At 40.1% G+C, this 21,681-nt stretch overlaps 5 protein-coding genes and 1 non-coding gene across 7 annotated transcripts; 3 read left to right on the top strand and 3 right to left on the bottom strand.

Moving 5' to 3' along the window:
• Nucleotides 1-1,310: 1,310 nt before the first annotated feature.
• LOC121785300 (protein TIC 56, chloroplastic-like) lies at nt 1,311-5,242 on the bottom strand. Of its 2 annotated transcripts, none has more exons than XM_042183696.1 (6): nt 4,622-5,242; nt 3,899-4,109; nt 3,120-3,317; nt 2,145-2,418; nt 1,897-2,059; nt 1,311-1,819 (listed from the first exon to the last, which is right to left on the bottom strand). In XM_042183696.1, exons 1-6 carry the CDS (start codon nt 5,093-5,095, stop codon nt 1,631-1,633), a joined length of 1,509 nt encoding a protein of 502 aa, XP_042039630.1. In that variant the 5' UTR covers nt 5,096-5,242; the 3' UTR covers nt 1,311-1,630. The 2 variants fall into 2 exon arrangements, with proteins under 2 accessions (XP_042039630.1, XP_042039624.1); XM_042183690.1 differs by having other exon boundaries at nt 2,145-2,427; nt 4,622-5,241.
• A 690-nt stretch (nt 5,243-5,932) lies between these two features.
• LOC121760616 (gamma-interferon-responsive lysosomal thiol protein-like) lies at nt 5,933-7,189 on the top strand. The gene is made up of 5 exons (XM_042156258.1): nt 5,933-6,370; nt 6,501-6,566; nt 6,646-6,786; nt 6,880-6,972; nt 7,048-7,189. The coding sequence occupies exons 1-5, from the start codon at nt 6,098-6,100 to the stop codon at nt 7,120-7,122; spliced, it is 648 nt and encodes a 215-aa protein (XP_042012192.1). The 5' UTR covers nt 5,933-6,097; the 3' UTR covers nt 7,123-7,189.
• An 86-nt stretch (nt 7,190-7,275) lies between these two features.
• Nucleotides 7,276-9,463, bottom strand: LOC121760621 (kinetochore protein SPC24 homolog). Its single transcript, XM_042156262.1, has 5 exons — nt 9,043-9,463; nt 8,450-8,591; nt 8,267-8,368; nt 7,693-7,766; nt 7,276-7,544 (listed from the first exon to the last, which is right to left on the bottom strand). Exons 1-5 carry the CDS (start codon nt 9,218-9,220, stop codon nt 7,435-7,437), a joined length of 606 nt encoding a protein of 201 aa, XP_042012196.1. The 5' UTR covers nt 9,221-9,463; the 3' UTR covers nt 7,276-7,434.
• Nucleotides 9,464-9,537: 74 nt separating this feature from the next.
• Nucleotides 9,538-9,619, top strand: TRNAS-CGA. Its single transcript has one exon. It is a non-coding gene; the product is annotated as a tRNA-Ser (tRNA).
• A 3,468-nt stretch (nt 9,620-13,087) lies between these two features.
• LOC121762661 lies at nt 13,088-14,692 on the top strand. Its single transcript, XM_042158618.1, has one exon. The coding sequence runs from the start codon at nt 13,088-13,090 to the stop codon at nt 14,690-14,692; it is 1,605 nt and encodes a 534-aa protein (XP_042014552.1).
• Nucleotides 14,693-20,265: 5,573 nt separating this feature from the next.
• On the bottom strand, nt 20,266-20,697 carry LOC121762550. The gene has a single exon (XM_042158454.1). The coding sequence runs from the start codon at nt 20,695-20,697 to the stop codon at nt 20,266-20,268; it is 432 nt and encodes a 143-aa protein (XP_042014388.1).
• Between the last annotated feature and the right edge of the window lie 984 nt (nt 20,698-21,681).

Below are 21,681 nucleotides of genomic sequence, written 5' to 3'. Positions count from 1 at the left end.
AGTATTGAGAGAGTTGAGAGTGAACGATTGAACTCTTCCAATGGAATCTTGAGAAGAAAAGTTTGTGAGAGAATATTGAAATCTTATTCAAGCTTATGAGAGTTACAACTTGAAGCCTACACTATATATCTTCCACAAACTGCTGCTACTCAGCTTAACCGAAAGTAAAGAAGAAGGAAAAGCAAGAAAGCAAAAACAGTTACAACAGCTAACTATTCCAACGGCTAGTTCAAGATATTTGAACTGGGCCATCTTATTATTTCTATACATTGGGCTTACGAATTGGGCCCGACTACTATATGCATAAATCCTCACTCGTGCTATAAATCCTATGGCATGAAGAAATATCATCCATTAATTGAAGAAATTGATTACGATTCCATTGAATTACAATCCCAAACTCTGGTATAAAAAACATAAGGCAGAGTTTAATGTACGAAATGAAAAACAGTCTAAAAATAGAAAAAAAAGTAATCATGAACAATGGCATGAACCAAAATAGAAGCCTCCTCCGTAGCAGGAGCTGCATCATCTGCACGTGAGGTCCCAGAAAAAAACAGAGTGTCAAGGTCTAGTGTGTGTGTGAAAAAATGAAATGGGAAAGGAAATAGGAGTAATTGAAGATAAGTAGTAGTATTACCAGAAAGCGGCGCAGGCAATTGAGACACGATGTTATCCATCAAACTACCGCCACTTTCTCTCTCATTCTCATCTGATTCTTCACTCGGATGCAAAATACCTGCAATCAAACCACTCAACACCTTTATTTTTACTTATGTTAACGCCCATGGTTAAAGTTGAATGGTTTTTGTTTTTAACTCGTAATTATAAATACTAGTATGATTTACTTAAATTCATGAGTTGCTCGTAATAATCTCATACCCCAAATTTTTATATATTATTAAAAATTAGATAATCCATAATTTATGAAAAATAAATTGATACCCCATAAATATTAGTACTAAATAATTTAGATTTTAATGCTAAAATCCATCCTGTGTGACCAAATTTATTCAATAAGATCTTACTGAAAGCAATCATAAACTTGTTATTTTTTCAAAATCAGAATCGTCATTTTTTTCCATATGATACATCAAAATGTAGAATGGGAATTTTCTATAGAAATGTAAATATAAATATCTAACAAAATTAAACTATGTATGCATCTATAGATACTACTATAATTTTTGGAAAAAAAAATATAAAATCGCACCCAACCACCACCCAAACCGTCTACCAGTTACAATCAAGTATTACATGTCTTGAAAATTAGATTATTATGCCATAACATATAGTACTACTACAAAAGATGGAATTAAAGACGATATTGCAATCTTTTAACATAAACAAGTATGCTGAAGAGCACAAAAGATGTGAGATACGTATTCAACAAATTCAAGACAAGTCAGTGCTATCTTTGCAAGTTCAAAACTTGTGCTCTATCATCAAGAATTTACAGTATTTCCTCAAGCTAAAATCTCTTCCACTTAGTTACTACATGATCAATGCAGACCCACAATATCTCTGACTCGCCGTTGCTAAGGAAGAAACAAAAGTAAGCACAGAGAATCAACGATGGTGGGAACTTAACTGAGACCAAGAAAGCAATGGTAGTACATAGCTAGCTTTGTTATCGACTCTCCAGTTTTCTCCGCTCCTCCTTTTCTTTCTTTTCGGCAGCCCTCTTAGCTTTTCTTCTTTCAGCTTTCTGAGCAGCATCGGCTTGGACTTTTTCCATGATCTGGTCGAAACCTGGGATTGTCTTCTCCAGTTTTTGGTACGTTTGGACACTCAGATTGTGGAAAATTTCAAAAAGTCTCTGCATTGGTTTAGGGTTTAGGATTCAAGGTTTAGGTGCAAAATAAACGGGATGCTAGATAGACCGGTGGAACTTACCATGACGTCTTTGTTCCATTCAGCAATGTATGGTGGTCCAGTTGTGTACGATCCGAGAGGCACACGGTGCCATTTACCACCAAAAACAATATGTTCCATGGCCTGTTCAATGCTGAGAACCTCCCACGGCCTCAACCCGGGGATAACTTTAGCCAATTCTCGTCTGCCCAAAAAAGGAAATCAACTTATTAATGCTATACTGCTATTGCAAGAAATAAAATCCGCAATAAAATGCAAAAAAAGGATACCTAAGATCTTTCGGAATATATTTATTAGGCATATGGTCTTCTTCAAGAAGAGTTGTCATCTCAGAGCCACTTGCCCATAAAAACAGAGCATGGCTTGGGGTTCTGACACCAGGCCAAACACCATTATTAGCCTCTAAAACAGCCAAATCACGCCTTTTGCTCTCGTATGCTTCGTCTTGCAGCTGCTTGTAAGTTTTTTTTTCATGCCCCTTGAGAGGAACCCATGGAGGAATTCCTTTCTGTAACTTATGAATAGCAGCTGTAGCAGCAGCACCTAATCTAACTGGAAATCAAGCCTCACATAGCCAATTAGAGAGTAAGTTTCTATAAAAGAACCTTCATGACATTTTTATTCACATTGCAGCTGACAGCAGAGGCCCCAACAACGATAGATGAGTCAAGAACTCTACTGAAATGACTCGTCTTTCAATTGGTAACTTACTAGCTTTGGTAAAAAGTTTGAGACATATATGTTTTAACATATCACATGTCATTTTAGCCCCTTAATACATTACTCCCTCCGTTCCATAGTAATAGAGTCATTTTGTCATTTTGGTACGTTCCATAGTAATAGAGTCATTTCCCTTTTTAGTAAAAGTCAACACATTTCTCCATACCTACTTTACTCTCTCTTACTTTATTCTCTCTTCAGCTCTCTACCTTTTTCATTTTCCACTTTATTCTCCCTTTACTTAACTCACCTAACACTATTTTCTTAATCTCTGTGCCGAAAAGAAACGCCTCCATTACTATGGAACGGAGGGAGTACTATATAACTATTAAACATGGCTCTATGGTGAAATAACTAACCCAGCATTTTTATTTAAGGAATTTGAATAGCACTATGCACTAAAGGTAAATGATAGTGATATAGTACAACATAAAGATTAGCAGTGCTCATCCAGAATTCAGCCAATATTTATTAAACTCAACAGTTGGAAACTAGACACAATGTTGCAGGTAGGAATCACGAACCTTCCCATGTAGCAATTGCATGCTCCAGACCATAGACCATGCTAATAGGTGCCCATTCATCCAGATCATCACCCCAGATAAAAGTATCCTTGTCAATTATCCCCGCACCCCAAGCAGTTTTTAGCTGTATCAGTTCCATTGGTCCCCTTGAACGACCCAATCGGTCCTTATAGTACCACCCACCAGTTTTCATGATAACTAAGATTAGAAAAATATAAACCCATTAATTCAGTGAACGATAGACTTGTAGCATGTAGCCTGATACCAATTTATCAAACAATCCTTTCAAATGAAAGAAAATAATGCAAAAAATAAAATAAAATAAAATAAGAGAGAATACGGTTGTCAGAAGAAAACAAACAAATGATGAAAATTACATCCAATGTAACAAAAACACTGACCATGCTCATTTAACTTGATGAAAGATGATTTCCAAGTTCCAACATAGATTTATACAGATTTATATCAATTTTTTCAAACACTGAAAGATGATTTCCAAGTTCCAAAAACACTGACTTGCATTACCACTCAATTTTTTCTATTCAGCTTTACAGATTTATACTATGATACATCAACAATTGGCTAAAGACATCATCTAATATTTAACCATTCCCAAAAAGTGCTAAAGAAATTACCTAAAATCCAACTAATTCTCAAACAGACCATACACACAGCTTACTGTCTCTTTTAGAAAATGGCATACCTAATATCCACGAATTTCCACAATTGAGATACAAAAACAGCCAAAGTGAGTGCAATATAGATAATTTTCTACTTACAGTCATAGTAGCGCCTCTCCAGTGCTTTATAACCTATTGCCTGAGCTACATCAATTGGCCTACCCGGTGGGTATGGCCGTTGCCTGAACCCCCAAAGTCCAAAGAAGAACTGCCTAGCAAAATCCCAGAATTTATCATCCGACTCCTGCCTAGTTTTTATAGCTTTCCTTGGCATTGGCCTCCCGTCCAGCCCAATCACATTGGGTACTGCCTTTACAATCACAACGAATTACAAATTACGACTGATACTATGTAAAACTCCAACAAGAAGCAGCATCGTTTACCTCAATACCTTTCAATTAAAATCCCCCTCCAACTCCAATGGAAACCACAACTCGACCAATAAACACACTAATTTTGATGACAGAGTAATACATGTACAACCAATAGCATGTAAAGTGAAAAAATTCTCCATAATCTATGCTACACCTTCTATCATTACACCAAATATAGCAACTAAACCACCATTAAAAACAATCCACATAGAAAAATAACCAGCTTTTAGCAAAAGACAATTCTTCAAAATCTATCACTTTAACAATAACAAATCACAAATTCGAGAATGCACAATCAATGCTAGGTCTTACTATTAATTGAGTCCTATTTCATTTTTCTATTCTTACACAGCCTCACACACCATTACTAAACCAATCCCTAATAAGAACTACAGCAACTACGAAGCCTACATACACAATTAAAAAAAATCGCTAATAAAAAAAATACCTGCCAATATTTCTTATCTTCTTTCTTGTAGGGAACTGAATTCTCCTGCAGCTCAAGCTCATTAATTTTATCAGCTATCTCCTCAGCTCGGGTCAAGAACTGCACAACCGGGCTGCTCTTGAACTCAGCCCACCAGCGCTCATTCTCCTCAATCTCTTCCTGGGTCGGGTTCTCCTTCTTCTCAACAATCGGGTCTTCCTGCAAAATCTTCTCCACCTCAGGCCTATGTCGATAATCAGGTAAATTCTCGCATTCCCAGTAGAACTGCTCCAGCATTTGCGTGTACTTCCCGGGCTTGTCATCGGCCTCGGGCTGCGCTTTTTTCTTCGGAAAAGGGTTCGAAATAGCGGCGAAGTTTGGGGTTCTCCCCTGCGGTTTGAAGAGCGAGGAAACGAGGTTGATTGATGGAATTGGGAACTTAGGTGGGGATTTGAACCAGTTGTCACCGAACGGATTGAAATTTATCGACCCCATTAACGCAGTATTTCGAATGAAGTAAAAAAGAGGAAATGCAGAGGGAGTTTCGCCGAGCTGCGAAATTGGATGAGGCGATTGAGGAAGAAGGCTATCTCTCCAATTAGTTTTCTACGGATATCTTCATTTTCACTTAGTAAAACTAAAACCCTCTCAAAAAAGGGTTTTGTTGTACACGATTTTAGACCGGCGGAATTTCCAAATAGTGCACTCCTAGTGCTCTGTAAAATAAATGGGCCCCGATCAATTACACTTACCATTTTGGCCCAATTATTTCAAATGGCCCAATGAGCGGCCCAATCTAAACCATTTACCTTTCACCGAATAGAAGTTTTGGTTCATTTTACTATAAATGCTAATAAGATTTCACATTCCACTAACTCATTTCACTCATATTTCATTTAAAACTAATATATACAATTGTACCGATATTCCAATAACTTTTTTCAATCACTTTTCTTAATATTTTTTAAAACTCATCGTCGAATGGAAGGAGTGTGTCTCATTTGGATGAAAATTATTTTGGGAAAATGATACTTTCGGAATTTCTACGAAAACTAGGATTTACAGTACAATTGTATACTAATGACCTACAATAATTTTTTAAGACTTTGTAAATAATTATGAAACAAAATGAACTATATAAATTAGTTAGGGTCCAAAATAAATACTCAAATTTATACATTTAAACGAACTTGGTTCAATGGGTCGAGATAATCACAATTATCAGCAAAGAATTCCTGCCATCCTGATAAGTTCGATTTTGAGACACAGCCATTAATTGCCCATTATATACTCACCCACTCAACAGGCCCTCGTAATAACTAAAAAGTAATCAAGAGAGAGAGAGAGGATCTGGAAAAGAAAAAAGTGACAAAAGTAGAGTTCATTGGAACAAGCAATACTTGTTTGATGCATTCTTGGTGATGAAGGAAGAATCATAACTGCATGATAACCCGCTTCTCAGCAGCTCATAGTTTCAGTTACTGAGAAGAAGACAAAATGGGTTTTGAAAAACTTTTAGTTCTCACATTTTTGGTAGCAGCAGCTCATGCATCAGCAGACAGCATGCAAATACAACCAGTAATGGCTTCTTCATCAGACGACAAAGTGAACTTGTCTGTATACTACGAATCTCTGTGCCCCTACTGTGCCAATTTCATGGTCAATCATCTCCTCAAGATTTTTCAGACAGATCTCATCAACATAGTCAATCTCAGACTCATCCCTTGGGGCAACACTCAGATTCAATCCAATGATACTTGGATTTGCCAGGTCTCTCTCTCTCTCTCTCTCTCTCTCTCTCTCTCTCTCTCTCTCTCTCTCTCTCTCTCTCTCTCTCTCTCTCTCTCTCTCTCTTGCTATGGAGAACTGGTTTTCTAACCTTGGTGTTATTGCTCTGCAGCATGGTGTAGACGAATGTCGGCTGGATGTGATAGAGGCTTGCGCCATCAATTCCTGGCCTAAAGTGGTACAAGATTGACGTTGTTTCTTTGTTATGTACTATAATATTTATGTTAATTGTTGCTACAACGATTAATCTATCGCAGGAGAAACATTTCAAGTTTATATACTGCGTAGAGCGACTGCATTTGATGGACAAGCACACGCAGTGGCAATCATGCTATGGTGCAAATAATTTGGATCAAACGCCCGTGAACAATTGCTATAATAATGGCCTTGGTTTTCAGGTTAGTTTACATGCTTCGCTATTGTGGGAAACTAAGTTATCTTTTTATCCCAACAACACTAGCATAATGCTTCATGTTTTCTACACTATCCAGCTTGAGATGGCATATGCTGATGAAACGACTAAGCTCAATCCTCGTCACAGATTCGTGCCATGGGTTGTTGTCAACAATATTCCTCTTCAAGAAGTAAGCCTCTCTCACTCTCTCTATACTTAGATATTAGAACAAGAATGAGCCATACCTTTGCTTTCTTGGATGCAGGATTTTGAGAACTTCATAGGATATGTTTGCAGAGCTTACAGAGGAAACAAGGTGCCCAAAGCTTGTGCTCGTTAAGAGAAGGTTTAGAAGAATCTGCAGTATTCTGAGGATTCAAGAAACTTTAAAATAACTTCAGTTTTCCAATATGTAATAGTTTCTGTTCCTCGACAGCTTTCACTGTAGAAACATGTTGTAACAATTGGTACTCCCTGTTTTGAACCACAAATGTACAAGTAAATTTTGTGCTTAATTTTCAATAAGCAATCTCCAAGTCATCCTCAGTTGAGTACAAACAAGTTATAATCATAAATCGTTGCGATTCCTGCTTAGCAAAAGACTAAATAATTGCATATATGCACTACAAGCAAATACATTGCATAATCAGTATCATGCTAGGTTTATCATCTTCCAGATACTATTGCAAGTATCAAAGGTTGTGGCCGTTGATGGATCAAACTCAAACTTCTCAACCACTTTTCTGTCTCTCTCCACGATATCTACAACATTGGAGGTGAAGGAAAAATCCATGGAATGATAAGGGATGTTGAGCACATAAACAAATGTGTAAAATAAATCAAAATGCTTAAGAACAATCAATAGTAATGGTTATTCTAGAAATTGCACTACTCAAAGTAAGAAGGATACGGCCTGATATTCTGGAGGGATTGTCCAGGTATGGTATCGTATTAGTGACAGAAGCATACATTGAAAGCTTCATCCTGCATGATCAAAGGAAATTGTATAACTTGTTGTCATATCAGAGCATCCATGATTAGCACTTCCTCCAATATAAAACCAAGAAAGATTTGAAACCAACAGTGCAAAACAAATAAATAGAAGAAATGCATTCACAAAAACTTGTAATGTGGAGCATATGTAGTTGCTCAATTCATCAAGTTGCAGTAAAGTTCTTTATGAAATTTTCAGAATATGAGCAATGGAAACAAGGTGCCCAAAGCTTGTTCAGGAGATGCGTCTGTGTTTTTGGATCTATGAGATCCGCTGTTTTCTTTGGATGCGAATATTATCGTGTTTCTTCAGCGAATATAACAATTTTGTAAGTTCAGAATATGAGCAATGAATACAAATGTCGATCGAAACGGCCTTCTGACCTCCAGCCCCCAACCCAAGGTTAAGTTAAACACACGTCATTCTTAATAGCATGAGATAGGCACCAATTATGGCACATATGCAAAATGCTCAGGGGTTCGTGACTTACTGATCTCTCACTTGATCTTGATCAAGCTTCTTTATGGTTTGTCTTTGTTCTTCCACACTCTCCCTCTTATGCTCTAAATCATCAATTTCATTAACTATTTCTGTGTATATTGAATAGAAATTGTTAGGCAATGCAATATGAGATAAGTATAAAATCGAATGTATAAATTTATAAAATACATATCTAAGCTCCTCTCTGAGCTGGCGTTCTAGATTTTGTTCCTCTTCCAACTCTTTCTGGAGTGAGTCAAGTTCCGCATCAGCAATGCTCTCAGATTCTGCAGCTGCTGCTTTCTGCTTGCAAGTATGAATCTTATGTTCATAATCTATAGAACAAGTACCAAGTATCAGAGGCAGGCTTGACGAATTCCAAAATAATTTTGACGGGAACACAATGCATTTGAAGCAAGGTCACATAATTTTGCATCTAAGGATCACATTGAGAGGCAAGCATAATGAAATTTAAAAGAGATTAGTGTACAAAATAACAGAGGCAACCGATATCAATCCAGAATAACAACCTTTAAAGTCATAATACACCAATGTTTCTAATTGTTCAAAAATTAAAACATCAATGAATTTTTTTCACTTATGAGGAGCTAAATAACGGATAATACAGCAAACATCCAGATGGAAGAGCAACAGGCTGAACAGAGTTCGCAATTATTAAATGAGACATTGCATATCCCAATAAAACCACATCTTACACCAATTAAATTAAAATCGATTGTACCAAGCAAAAATTATGTATATTATCGTGAGCGACAGAATTTAAACCTTCGATGGATTTCTGAACTTCATTGAAGTCTTTGTTACACTGGGATTGAAGGGCACTGGCTTGACGGAGAAATTGCCTGAGATTTGCAACATCCTTCTCTTCTTTCAGTACTTCTGTCAAGTTGTTGCTGTAGTTCATCAAGTCTTCCATTTTCATTGTTGTTGATACCTCCCCCATTGCTGCTTGCTGGTCAGAGAACTAGGGTTCTAGGTTCTCAATTGTAGGTGATACCAGAACGTCTGATGAAAATTAACCGAATTTACTGAGATCCGGGCAAGTTATCGATGTTATTTTGTAAATTGTGAAGTGAATCGAGATCTGGTTGGGAAGAATTTGAGAAGTACTAGTAGATTAACAGAGGAGGAGCGGGAAAATTCTTCAAGGATTTCGAAATTAGGGCCAAATAAAAGAATTTCTAGATCTGTGATTTGAATTGAAGGGCTTCTTCATAAGATTTTGTATTTATAAATTTATATTGCTTTCACAAGCAGTAAGTCAATATGTCCGAGTGGTTAAGGAGACAGACTCGAAATCTGTTGGGCTTTGCCTGCGCAGGTTCGAATCCTGCTGTTGACGATTAATATTTTTAAAGATTACCCACTCTATGAAACATAAAATAAATATACACAGGAAATGATACAATATATCATCTATAACAATTTTCCATCACCTTTAGACGATATTTTAGAGATTTTTTTTTAAACATGATAAATATCAAATTTATGCATTAGAATATCTCATTTTACTACAAACTAATGTTCTCAACTCTGAAAGGAAATTTAACAATATGGAGTATCTAATTTTGCTCTACGCAAACACAATTTGCTCCACGCAAGCACAAATGAGCAGATCACTTTTATCAGGACTGAATTTAATGCATTTTTCTCCTTATTTCGCATATCCTGTGACCTGTTTGAACACAATGGTCATTGCAATTTGGATATTTTGGACATAGACCTTGAAAAATCCATGCGTCACTGTCATGTTCTACCTTTGAAAATAAATAAAAAAACATATTTTAAAATAAAGAAATAAAGTTGCATAAATAGTTTAGACATGTATATGTCTTAAAGATGGTACTCGAGAGTTAGACGATTCATAGGGCAGTTCTAAGTATGAAGAGAGCTTTTAGGAGAAGATGATTGTATTCCTTTTTTTGTGATGTATATTGCTCTAGGCCATTCCCTTAATATATAGGGAAGATGTACAATGTAAATTTGGTAATAGACCAATCTATTTTTCTAGACTATGTATTACACATTTATTCCATATCAATTTGATATCTTTCTCCTCTAATCATGTTTCTTCCTTTGGTAATTCCTTGATTTGTTCCTTTTGACACTCCCCCTCAAGTTGAGCAAGGGTATCTCCAATGCTTAACTTGGCCAATACTTCTTTGAACACACTTGGATGAATCGTTTTGGTTAGTATGTCTGCCAGTTGTTCCTCTGACCGAACAAATGGAAATTTAATGATGCCTCCGTCTAGTTTCTCTTTGATGAAATGTCGATCAACTTTCACATGTTTTGTTCTATCGTGTTGAACTGGATTTTCTGAGATACTGATTGCAGCCTTGTTGTCACAGTACAACTTACTCTTTCGAGTTGGTGGAAAGCCAATTTCTGCGAGTAGTCTTCTTAGCCATAGAATTTCCATGAGTCCACTTTTCATCCATCGGAACTCAGCCTCGGCGCTAGATAGAGCCACCACTTTTTGTTTCTTACTTCTCCACGTAACCAAGTTTCCTCTTATGAACGTAAAGTAGCGCCCTGTAGATTTCCTATCCACCGGATTGCTTGCCCAGTCGACATCGGTGTATCCATCAATCTCCAAATCTTCCCTCTTGGCTAGGAATACTCCATATCCTATAATGCCTTTCAAATACCGCACGATTCTCAAGGCGGCCTCCATGTGATCAGTTTGAGGTTGGTGCATGAACTGACTTACAATGCCAACGGCGTATGCAATGTCGGGTCTCGTATGAGAGAGATATATGAGTTTTTCGACAAGTCGTTGGTACCTGTCTCTGTCTACGAGTTCTGCTCCTTCCTCTAGTTTTAAATCATGGTTGGGAATCATTGGAGTTTCTGCTGGTTTACATTCAAGGAGACCAGTTTCAGCCAACAGGTCGAGGACGTATTTTTTCTGTCTTAGGAATATTCCATGTTTGGATCTCAACACTTCTATCCCCAAGAAGTACTTCAGTGTTCCTAGATCTTTCATCTCGAATTCCTTAAACAAATTCTCCTTCAACCTTTAGATCTCTTCTACATCATCTCCGGTGATAATCATGTCGTCAACATATATAATTAGACATGTTATCTGACAAACTCGTATTTATAGTGTTGTGATTGGTATGTTGATGTGCATAATTATTGAGTTTCGGTGCTCAAAATGGTTATTTCCAGCCAATTACTCTATATTTTGGGGTTCACATGTTTGTTGAGTGTTTTAGGCAAAAAGTAGGCGAAAATGCAGCAAAAAGGGAACTACCCGGCCGGGTGAATATCATGTGGTTAAATTCCACCCGGCCGGGTGTCAACGTGAAGTCTGCCGAAGGCCAGAAGCTGCCGAGCAAGGGCGACCCGGCCGGGTGAATTTCCAATTCATTAATTCCACCCGGCCGGGTGACTCATTTAACACGCGAGGAGTCCAGTGGCATCCCACCCGGTCGGGTGAATTTCCTAGGCAATAAATACACCCGGCCGGGTCCGTCAGTTTGACGATTTTTTGATTTCCAGACGCGATTTTTGGAGGAAAAATAAGAGGCAAGAGCTAGGGCTATTCGATTCCATTCTCTCCAAGCCGCAAAAACACACACTCTCTCTCTAGGAAGCACTCTTGGAAGAAGATTGGAGATTCAAGCTTCAATTCCTCCGCCAATTGTAATCCGTATCATGGTTTTCCTTGTTTTTCTTAGTTTCTTTTTGTTATCTACCTTGAACATGAGTAACTAAACCTTTTATGTAGAATTCTTGGTGAAGATGCATTGATTCATAGTTTTAATCCAATTAATTTCGTTTTTATCTTGCTCTTGTAATTGTTTGAATTATTCTTGTGCTTTTTCCTATCAATTGCTTGATCACCAATTGGGAGTGTTAGGATTTCTTAGAGTAATCGGGAGATGAAATATTTAATCTTGAAAGAAGAATAATTCACACCTTAATTCAATAAAACTCGGGAGAGTTGAGATTATGAGTGAGATCTTTAATTTAATCAAACCTTTGGGAGTTAGGTCTAAGATTTAGAAGGGGACTTCACTTATTACACCTAATCTACAGATTTCTCACCTCGGGAGGGGGTTTAATCTACAATTGTGATTGATTCAACAATTCTAGAGACTTTAAATGGTAAATTGGTTTTAATTGGGTTAAGCTATGAGTTGTGCATCGGATCCTTGAATTCTGCATATTTCTCCATCATCTACACAACTTGCTTTATCACTCTCTTGTTTATTTGTTCTATTTTATTCTCTGAATTTACATGCTTTTAGTAGTTGTTAGTTTCAAAACCAAATTTCTTGATTGTCTGGATAGTAGTTGAAATTTGTTTGTGGTACTTAGGTTTACACTTAATTGTCTCTGTGGGATACGATATACTCTTGCTTGCTATTTGCTACGATAACCCTGTACACTTGCGGGTATTATTTGGGTAAAATAAAGTTGAGTCAAGTTTTTGGCGCCGTTGTCGGGGACAATTTTGTGTTATATAACTTGATATCGTGATAATAATCAAGATTACTACTTCAGATTTTATTGCTTTTTGTTTCTTTTTACTTCATTTTTAATTTTTTTTTTTGAGTTCTCACATTTGTGTTTCTTGTTCAGGTGTATGCACACACGTTCTAAAGGCTTGCCTCTAGAACCTTTTGATCCGGAGATCGAAGCAACAAACCGGAAGAGGAACGCCTATAGGAGACTCACGCAGAAAATTCAAGCTTCTTCGCCTAACCGCATATGAGCATCTTCAGTTCAAAGCGACCTTTCACCCATCCGATCACCAGTTCAGGACCATATTTTGTTTGATCCCGTTTCTCCTAGTCTGATGGAGTACGAAGAGGGCAACAACGGTCCACCACCCCCTCCTCCCAATTATGCTGAGCTTCTACGACAGCTGGAGGAGCTGCGTCAACAAGTCAATCATAGACAAGCTGTGGTGCCTGTTCAGAATCAGTATGCATACCAAGGCCAGGCAAATCCAACTGTCCATAGCAACATCGCTGCCAACACCTTTGAGCTGAAAAGAGGACTTATTCAGATGGCAGAGAATATTGCTTTCAGGGGAAAATCCACAGATGATCCGAACAAACACATCACCAAGTTCATTCAGATCTGCAACACTACGAAGTTGAATGGAGTGACAGATGATCAGATTCGACTTAAGCTGTTTCCCTTTTCCTTAGAGGATTCAGCAAAGGATTGGTTGGAGAGCTTGGAGTCGGGCTCAATCAGAACATGGGATGCTATGGTAGAGAAGTTTTTAGAAAAGTTTTATCCCCCCAGTGAGGCGATTAAGAGGCAACATGAGATCATTGCCTTTCAGATGAACCCTGCGGAGAATATCAGAGAAGCATGGGCGAGATTCAAAGCCTTGATGAAGCGATGTCCTAACCATGGGCTAACCCCAACTGTTCAAGTCATAACATTCTTCAAGGGGTGTGTGCCTGAAGCACAACGGGAGTTGAACTTGAGCTCAGGTGGTAATTTTCTGAAGAAAGGAGTGGATGAGGCCATGGAAGTAATGGAAGAGCTTGCATCTAATGATGACAGATGGAGCAACAACAGGAGTAAAGTACATAGGGTGGCGTCTACCACAGATCATGATCCTATGAGCGCCATATCTGACAAGCTGGATGCGCTGACTATGAAGTTTGACTGCATGGCAATGGGGCAACCGACTCAAGAGCCCCAAGGAAATATGGAGGATGTTAGCTATGTGAACCAAGGGGGCAACAACCGGTACTACAATAACCAACGTCCCAACTTCCAGGGTGGAGGATATAATCAGTTTGGGAACAGGGGGCATCCCAATCTCTCTTATGGGAACCCCAATAATGCTCTGCAACCTCCCCCGGGGTTCACGGTTACCAATGGAGTGGTCGATGATCCGAAGAAGATGACCACAGAAGACATACTTAAGTCTTTCATGCTACAGTCCAACAAGCTCATGGAACAGAACAACCAAAGAATGGAGAAGGTTGAGACAGATGTGCAAAGCATGGCCACTCATATGAAGAACATCGACACACAGATCAGCCAGATTTCCCAGACTGTGAATACTATGACTCAACCGGGAAAATTCCCTTCGAACACCATCATAAATCCCAAAGATTGCAAAGCTGTGCAGCTGAGGAGTGGAAAAAGTTATGAGGGACCTGCAATGCCATCAGAGGACAGAGTAACGGAAAAGGCACCTGAAGAGGAGGAGTTAGTCGAGGAAGTTGAGACCGAGGCAGTACAAATTACTCCCCCACCTAAGGAGAACGTGGTTCCAACTCCACCTGCACCACCTGCAGCTCGCACTTCCACTGACGTGAGGATTCCCTACCCTCAACGTGTGCAAAAGAAGAAGACAGATGCACAGTTCTCGAGGTTCTTGGATATATTTAGGAAGGTGCAGATAAACATCCCATTGGTGGAGGCATTATAGCAGATGCCCAGCTATGCCAAGTTTCTGAAGGATGTGGTTTCTAACAAGAGGAAATGGATGGAGTATGAGACGGTGAATTTGACTGAAAGCTGTAGCGCCATTATTCAAAAGAAGCTACCAGCTAAACTGAAGGATCCAGGAAGTTTTACCATTTCTTGCATAGTGGGAGATTGTCAAGAAGGGAGAGCGTTATGTGATCTGGGGGCGAGTATCAATCTAATGCCCTATTCGTTCTTCCAGAAAATGAAGATTGGAGTGCTCAGACCCACTACTATATCATTGCAGATGGCTGACAGAACAGTGTCATATCCGAAGGGGATCGTTGAAGACATACTTGTCAAGGTCGGGGAATTTATTTTTCCAGCCGACTTTGTAGTACTTGATATGGAGAAAGATAGGCACGTCCCACTTCTCTTAGGCATGCCCTTTTTAGCCACAGGGAGAGCACTGATTGATGTGCACAAAGGAGAACTTACTCTCCGACTGAATGATGAGAGTATCACATTTTCCATCTATGATGCGATGCAGAAATATGATGACGAGGATGCTTGGAGGTTCAAACAGTGTAACATGATCGAGGTGATTGATGATTGTGTGAGAGAGGTAGCCCATGCTATTTCTTATCAAGACAGGCTCGAGCGATGCCTATCGCAGTCTTTACTGGCTTCAGACAGTCTGCAAGTGTCTGAATTTGCTGAAGAACTACTTCATTTTGTGGGAGCTCTTAATTCTGGTGGGGAGATTCCAAGAAGGAACAACAAATTTTTATCTCTCAAAGATCCGGCAGACGAGGAAGAGAAAGAAGAGAAGAAAGAGGAACTTAAGCCGTTGCCTTCACACCTCAAATATGCTTTCCTTGGAGAGAATGAGACGTATCCGGTAATTGTCTCTTCATCACTTACTTCCACTGAACTCGATAAATTGTTGCGAGTGCTCAGAAAGCATAAGGGAGCCATAGGGTGGTCTATCTCGGACCTCAAGGGAATCAGCCCTACTGTCTGCATGCACAGGATTCTATTAGAAGAAGGATCCAAACCTAAAGCTCAGAATCAAAGGAGGCTCAACCCGATAATGCAAGATGTGGTGAAAAAGGAGGTATTGAAGTGGTTGAAAGTCGGGATTATATATGCTATTTCGGACAGTGATTGGGTGAGTCCCACCCAAGTCGTAGCCAAGAAGGGAGGAATGACTGTGATTCAAGGTGGCAATGATGAGATGATAGCCACCAGATTGGTGACATGATGGCGAGTTTACATCGACTACCGAGTTCTCAATGCAGCCACGAGGAAGGACCATTTCCCTCTTTCATTTATTGATCAGATGCTTGACAGACTAGGGGGATATGAGTACTACTGCTTCCTCGACGGCTATTCCGGATACAATCAAATCCTGATCGCCCAGAGGACCAATATAAATCGGCCTTTATTTGCCCGTATGGTGTCTATGCCTTCCGGAGGATGTCTTTTGGACTATGCAACGCCCCTGCCACGTTTCAGAGATGTATGATGTCCATCTTCCACGACATGGTGGAAGACATCATGGAAGTCTTCATGGATGACTTCTCGGTTTTTGGGTCTTCTTATGATCATTGTTTGGATAATCTGACGAGAGTATTACAGAGATGCGAGGAGACCAACTTGGTGCTGAACTGGGAGAAGTGCCACTTCATGGTACGGGATGGTATTGTGCTTGGGCACAAAATATCTGCTGCAGGACTAGAAGTTGATAGAGCTAAGATCGTGGCGATTGAGCAGATGCCGCCACCGTCTAGTGAGAAAGCTGTGAGGAGTTTCTTGGGGCACGCGGGGTTTTATCGTTGATTCATTAAGGATTTATCTCAGATAGCCCGCCCCCTTTCCAATTTGCTAGCCAAGGATGTCAAGTTCAACTTCTCTGCAGAATGTCTGCAAGCCTTTGAAATTTTGAAGAAAGCGTTGGTGAGTGCTCCTGTACTTATAGCTCCAGATTGGTCACAGCCTTTCGAGATTATGTGCGATGCCAGTGACGTGGCTGTAGGTTCAGCATTGGGGCAGAAGAGGGATAAAGTGTTCAGAGTGATCTACTATGCGAGCCGGACTCTAGATCCGGCTCAGGCAAATTACACCACCACGGAGAAGGAGATGTTGGCTGTGGTATATTCCTTTGACAAGTTTCGCCCGTACCTCATTGGAGCAAAGACAATTGTTTTTACAGATCATGCCGACATTCGCTATTTGTTTGCTAAGGTGGATGCCAAGCCTCGATTAATTCGTTGGGTTCTTTTGCTACAAGAATTTGACTTGGAGATTCGGGACAGAAAGGGGTGTGAGAATGTGGTAGCCGATCACTTATCTAGATTGGAGCACTGTTTTGAAGGGGAGAACTTGAAGAAGCCTATCAATGAGGAGTTCCCTGATGAGCATCTCTTCTATGCTCAGAGCTCCGTACCATGGTTTGCAGATATTGTGAACTTTCTAGTAGCCAAGGTGGTTCCAGAGGGCCTCAACAAGCATCAAATGAGGAAGTTCTTTCATGATGTCAAGTTCTATTTTTGGGATGAGTCGTTCCTATTTAGAAGATGTGCGGATATGGTGATTAGGAGATGCACTCCCAATGAGCAATGGGAAGCGGTGATCAGAAACTGTCACTCAGGTCCTAGTGGAGGACATTTTGGAGCTAATCGGACGACGATGAAAGTACTTCAATGCGGATTTCTCCCATGTACCATTTTTCACCAATGCATCGATCTCCTTCTTCATGGCTTCTCGCCAGTGTTTATGTTTGCTTGCCTCCTCAAATGATTGTGGAATGTCTTCTTCCTCATACAGAGCAGTTTCAAAGGCCCGGGCCATTTCTGATAAGTGACTCTGTGTAAGGTTGGATATAGCGTATTTAGCCTTTCTTCCTCTCCATTCTGGTGAGTACCGTCGAGGAGGCACCCCTCTTGTTCTCCTCGGGGGCAATGGGCTACTTTGTCCACTAGTTCCACATTCTTTATCATTTCCCCTATCCATGTTAGTGCGGTCCAAAGGGATATTATCAAAATCTGAACTATATACCTCAGGAATCGAAGGCGGGGATGATGGTAGGTTGTTGTCAGGTTGCTCGTCGTTCTGTATTATCGGATTTGACGGCCCGACGGTGTTGCTAGCTCTCAGGTGGACCAACTTCTGTGATAGGACTTGGCTCAGACTCTCCCCCTGCCTGTGGTTCCCCTGGTGACTCTTCCCCTAAGTGGTGGTGGTTTTGAATATCAGGTAGTCAATCTAGGAGGTCACTGTTTTGACTATTGTCTAAAGTTTGTGTCTCCACCTGACCGCTAGATTGGTAGTAGTACTCCCATTCCACAAAATCACAGTTCATGGTTGTGTGTATTTGACGGGTTTTTGGGTCATAACAACGGTATCCCTTTTGATTTTTTCCATAGCCAATGAAGACACACTTGTGGGCACATGGATCAAATTTCGAGCGTTCGTGTTTAGGAATGTGTACAAAAACCGAGCATCCAAAAACTCTGGGTTCAAGGGACAAGGAGGATGGTATATCAAAGTGTTAGGAAAAAATATCTAAGGGAGTCTTAAAGTTAAGGATGCCTGTGGGTAGTCGATTCATGAGATAAACAGAGGTGGCTATAGCTTCCGGCAAAAAAGATTTTGGTACTTTGGATTCAAGTAGGAGAGCTCGGGTGATTTCTAGGATGTATCGGTTTTTTCGCTCAGCTACCCCGTTTTGTTCTGGGTTGTATGCACACGAGGTTTGGTGGACTAGGCCTTTGACTCTAAAAAACTCTTGCATTTTTTGATTGACAAATTCCCTCTCATTATCCGATCTTAGTGTCTGGATGGTATGTTTATACTGGGTTTGAATAAGGTTATAGAAGTCTACGAACTTATCAAACACATCATTTTTATTTTTCAGAAAATAGATCCAAGTCATACGGGAATAGTCATCAATAAATAGCACAAAATATCGAAAGCCATGGCCCCTAGTGATGGGAGCGGGACCCCAAACATCAGAGTGTATTAAAGCAAAAGGTGATTTGACTCTTGTATTGTTTAACTTAAAAGAATGCCTATGGTTTTTGGCCAACACAACTATCACAATGAAAATAGTTTAGAGTTCTAGCTAGTTTAGGAAAAAGAAGACTAAAATATCCTAAGGATGGGTGCCCTAACCGACGATGCCAAAGCCAAGCCTGCCTGTCAGTCAGTCCGGGAGTCAGCATCATTACAGCACTCTGTTGGGCTATCTCGTCCACATAGTACAGGCCGCTTCGCTCAGTGCCACGCCCAACTATCGTCCCCGTCTTGATATCCTGTAACATGCAAAATCGGGGCTGCATTAGCAATTTGCAGTTCAGTTCCTTAGTCACATGACTAATTGATAATAATTTATGAGATAAAGACGGAACAAAAGGCAATTAGATAGGCGTAGAGTTAGCGATATATTTATGGTGCCGGCCCCCATAACTTGTGCTAGGTTCCCACTGGCAGTTTGGACATACGATTTTGTGGAAGTGGTAAGTGAAACAAAGTCTGAGGCTTCAAACGAGATTGTGTCGGTTTCCCCACAGTAAAAAATCCAGTGAGTGTCCTTTGGGCCTGAAATTGAGGTAGAGGAATAAACCAATGCTTTGAATGAGTTATGGCATGCTATGGCCGGCTGATATGCAGGGTTTTCGGACTTTGGGGGTGCAATATGCAAGGTTTTAGCAACTGGGGGTTGATTTTGCACAATTTGTGAAGTTTGGGGTGAGTTGTGGGAATATGTGTGTTTGTGGGGGTAGGTTTGGGATATTTGACAACTGTCGGGGTCAATCTGGAGAGTTCTTTTGGGTCGGGGGTCAATGTGAGATTTTGCATTTGTTTGGGGTGAAAAAGTGGGATTTTTGAGAGGAGGGGGTCGAAAGCGCGTATTTAGTTTTGTGGGGGGTGGGTTTGGGACATTTGAAAAATAGGTTGGTATAGAAGGGTTTGAGGAAACCCTAGCCGCCATCCCCTTGTTGCCTGTCGAAACCCTAGCGGCTCCTCCTTCCCTCCGATCACTGCTTCCGCCGATGATTTCATCGGCGAGACCACCAATCGTTGATTTATTACCTTCAGTCCAGGTCCGAGCCATGGAAACGGATGCGATTGGGGCCTTCTCTTCGGTTCGGAGGCGCGGTCGCGGTCGTGAGCTATGGCGGCTGAGGCTCTTCCGCCTCCCCTGCCTTCGCCAATTCGGCCTGTATTCCGGGCTTGCCTCGCCTTCTTCATCTCTTCCCACCACTCCGGGAACCCGTGGATGTGGAAACACGTCTCTCTGGTATGCTTCTTTCCTCCACAATGGCTGCAGACCAATTTGCTTTTGTCTTTGTCCCTTGAGTAGTTAGGGTTCCTGGATTGGTGATGGAAGTGTTGTGGTGTTCGATTGCGGTCATGTACCGCGAGCCCTAATCCGATTCCAGATTCTTTTCCCTCTGGATTGGGAAGCTTCTCGTTGACTGATTCTCTCCGGACTAACCCATATGCTTTTCTTGCCGTCGGTATGGGATCCATATTTAGGATCTCTCTCTTTATCTTGTTGTATCTTTGATCGTCCAGTGCCCATACGAACTAGTATAATCGATGCCTCTGTATGATTTGATTTTCTTTTTCAATGCTTGATGCGGTTTCCATGGGGTTTGGATCCCTGGTATCGATTGATATCCAGAGATCCTGTAGTTTCTGCCAGAGACTCTCCAGCGATGATTCTTCTTGTTTGATGCTATATGCCTGTCTGTGCAGGTTCGAGATCTGGAATTGATTGGCGCCCCTCCCGTACGTCGTGGCTAGACTATCCCATAAGTCATAGGTCGTTTCGTATTGGGACACCTCATTTACGAGGCTGGCGTCGATGTTGTTGATGATCCAATTGAAGCAGCAATCATCTCGCTGCTGCCACCGGTTGTAACTTGGGTCCGTCTGAGGAGGGGGATCTGGAACTCCATTTATGTGAGAGAGGCCAGCCCCTCCCCTCGGATTGCTTGACTCATGAGCTTTGCCCATAACGGGTAGTTATCACCATTGAGTTTCTCTGCCAAGCGCAACTCGCCTAGTGATTCAATTGATGAAGGCTGTTGGGGTTGATGTTTCTGAGACATGTTTAGTCTCATTAGTTCAGCAAATTGATCGGCTGAGAGGGTAACGGCTGTATTGGTTTTTGGGGGTCAGAATCTGACATTTTTGGTTGTGTTTTTGCAGGTCCAAAGGGTCGGGAAGGTATTCGAGACTATGAAGAAGTTTTTCTGAGTCTCACGCCCGAACAAACCTGCTCTGATACCACTTAAAGATGGTACTCGAGAGTTAGGCGATTCATAGGGCAGTTCTAAGTATGAAGAGAGCTTTTAGGAGAAGATGATTGTATTCCTTTTTTTTTGTGATGTATATTGCTCTCGGCCATTCCCTTAATATATAGGGAAGATGTACAATGTAAATTTGGTAATAGATCAATCTATTTCTAAACTATGTATTACACATTTATTCCATATCAATTTGATATCTTTCTCCTCTAATCATGCTTCTTCCTTTGGTAATTCCTTGATTTGTTCCTTTTGACAATATGTATAATAATTAATTAAATTTTATTTAATTTAATAAAAGATGGATATATAAGTATATTTACCTGCAATTTTTAAGAGCGAAGTCATGCAAAACAATCAATATGATGCTAGCTACCCTTTTCGACTCCATTTTCTAGATTTTTTATTTTAAAACTGACTGATAAAATTTGTCATTGGGTTTGCCTTTTTATAGCACATTTTTGGTATAATTTTAATTGTTGGAAATGATTATTGACATAAACGCAATTTGTTGTTATATTCATTTGGTATTTTGATATTATTTGCTGGTTAGTTTTGATGGGTTCATGTTACATGTTTGATCTATTCGATTGATTAACACACTTCATTTTAGAGACCAAACTTACCAAAGATTACATTTTATGTCGCATTGCTTTTAATATTGAGATATAAAGAAAATAATTATAAATAA

Source organism: Salvia splendens, chromosome 2 (assembly GCF_004379255.2).
Source record: "Salvia splendens isolate huo1 chromosome 2, SspV2, whole genome shotgun sequence".
NCBI lineage: Eukaryota > Viridiplantae > Streptophyta > Magnoliopsida > Lamiales > Lamiaceae > Salvia > Salvia splendens.
The sequence above is the reverse complement of the archived record's forward strand: the minus strand, read 5'-3'. Positions and strand labels throughout refer to the sequence as shown.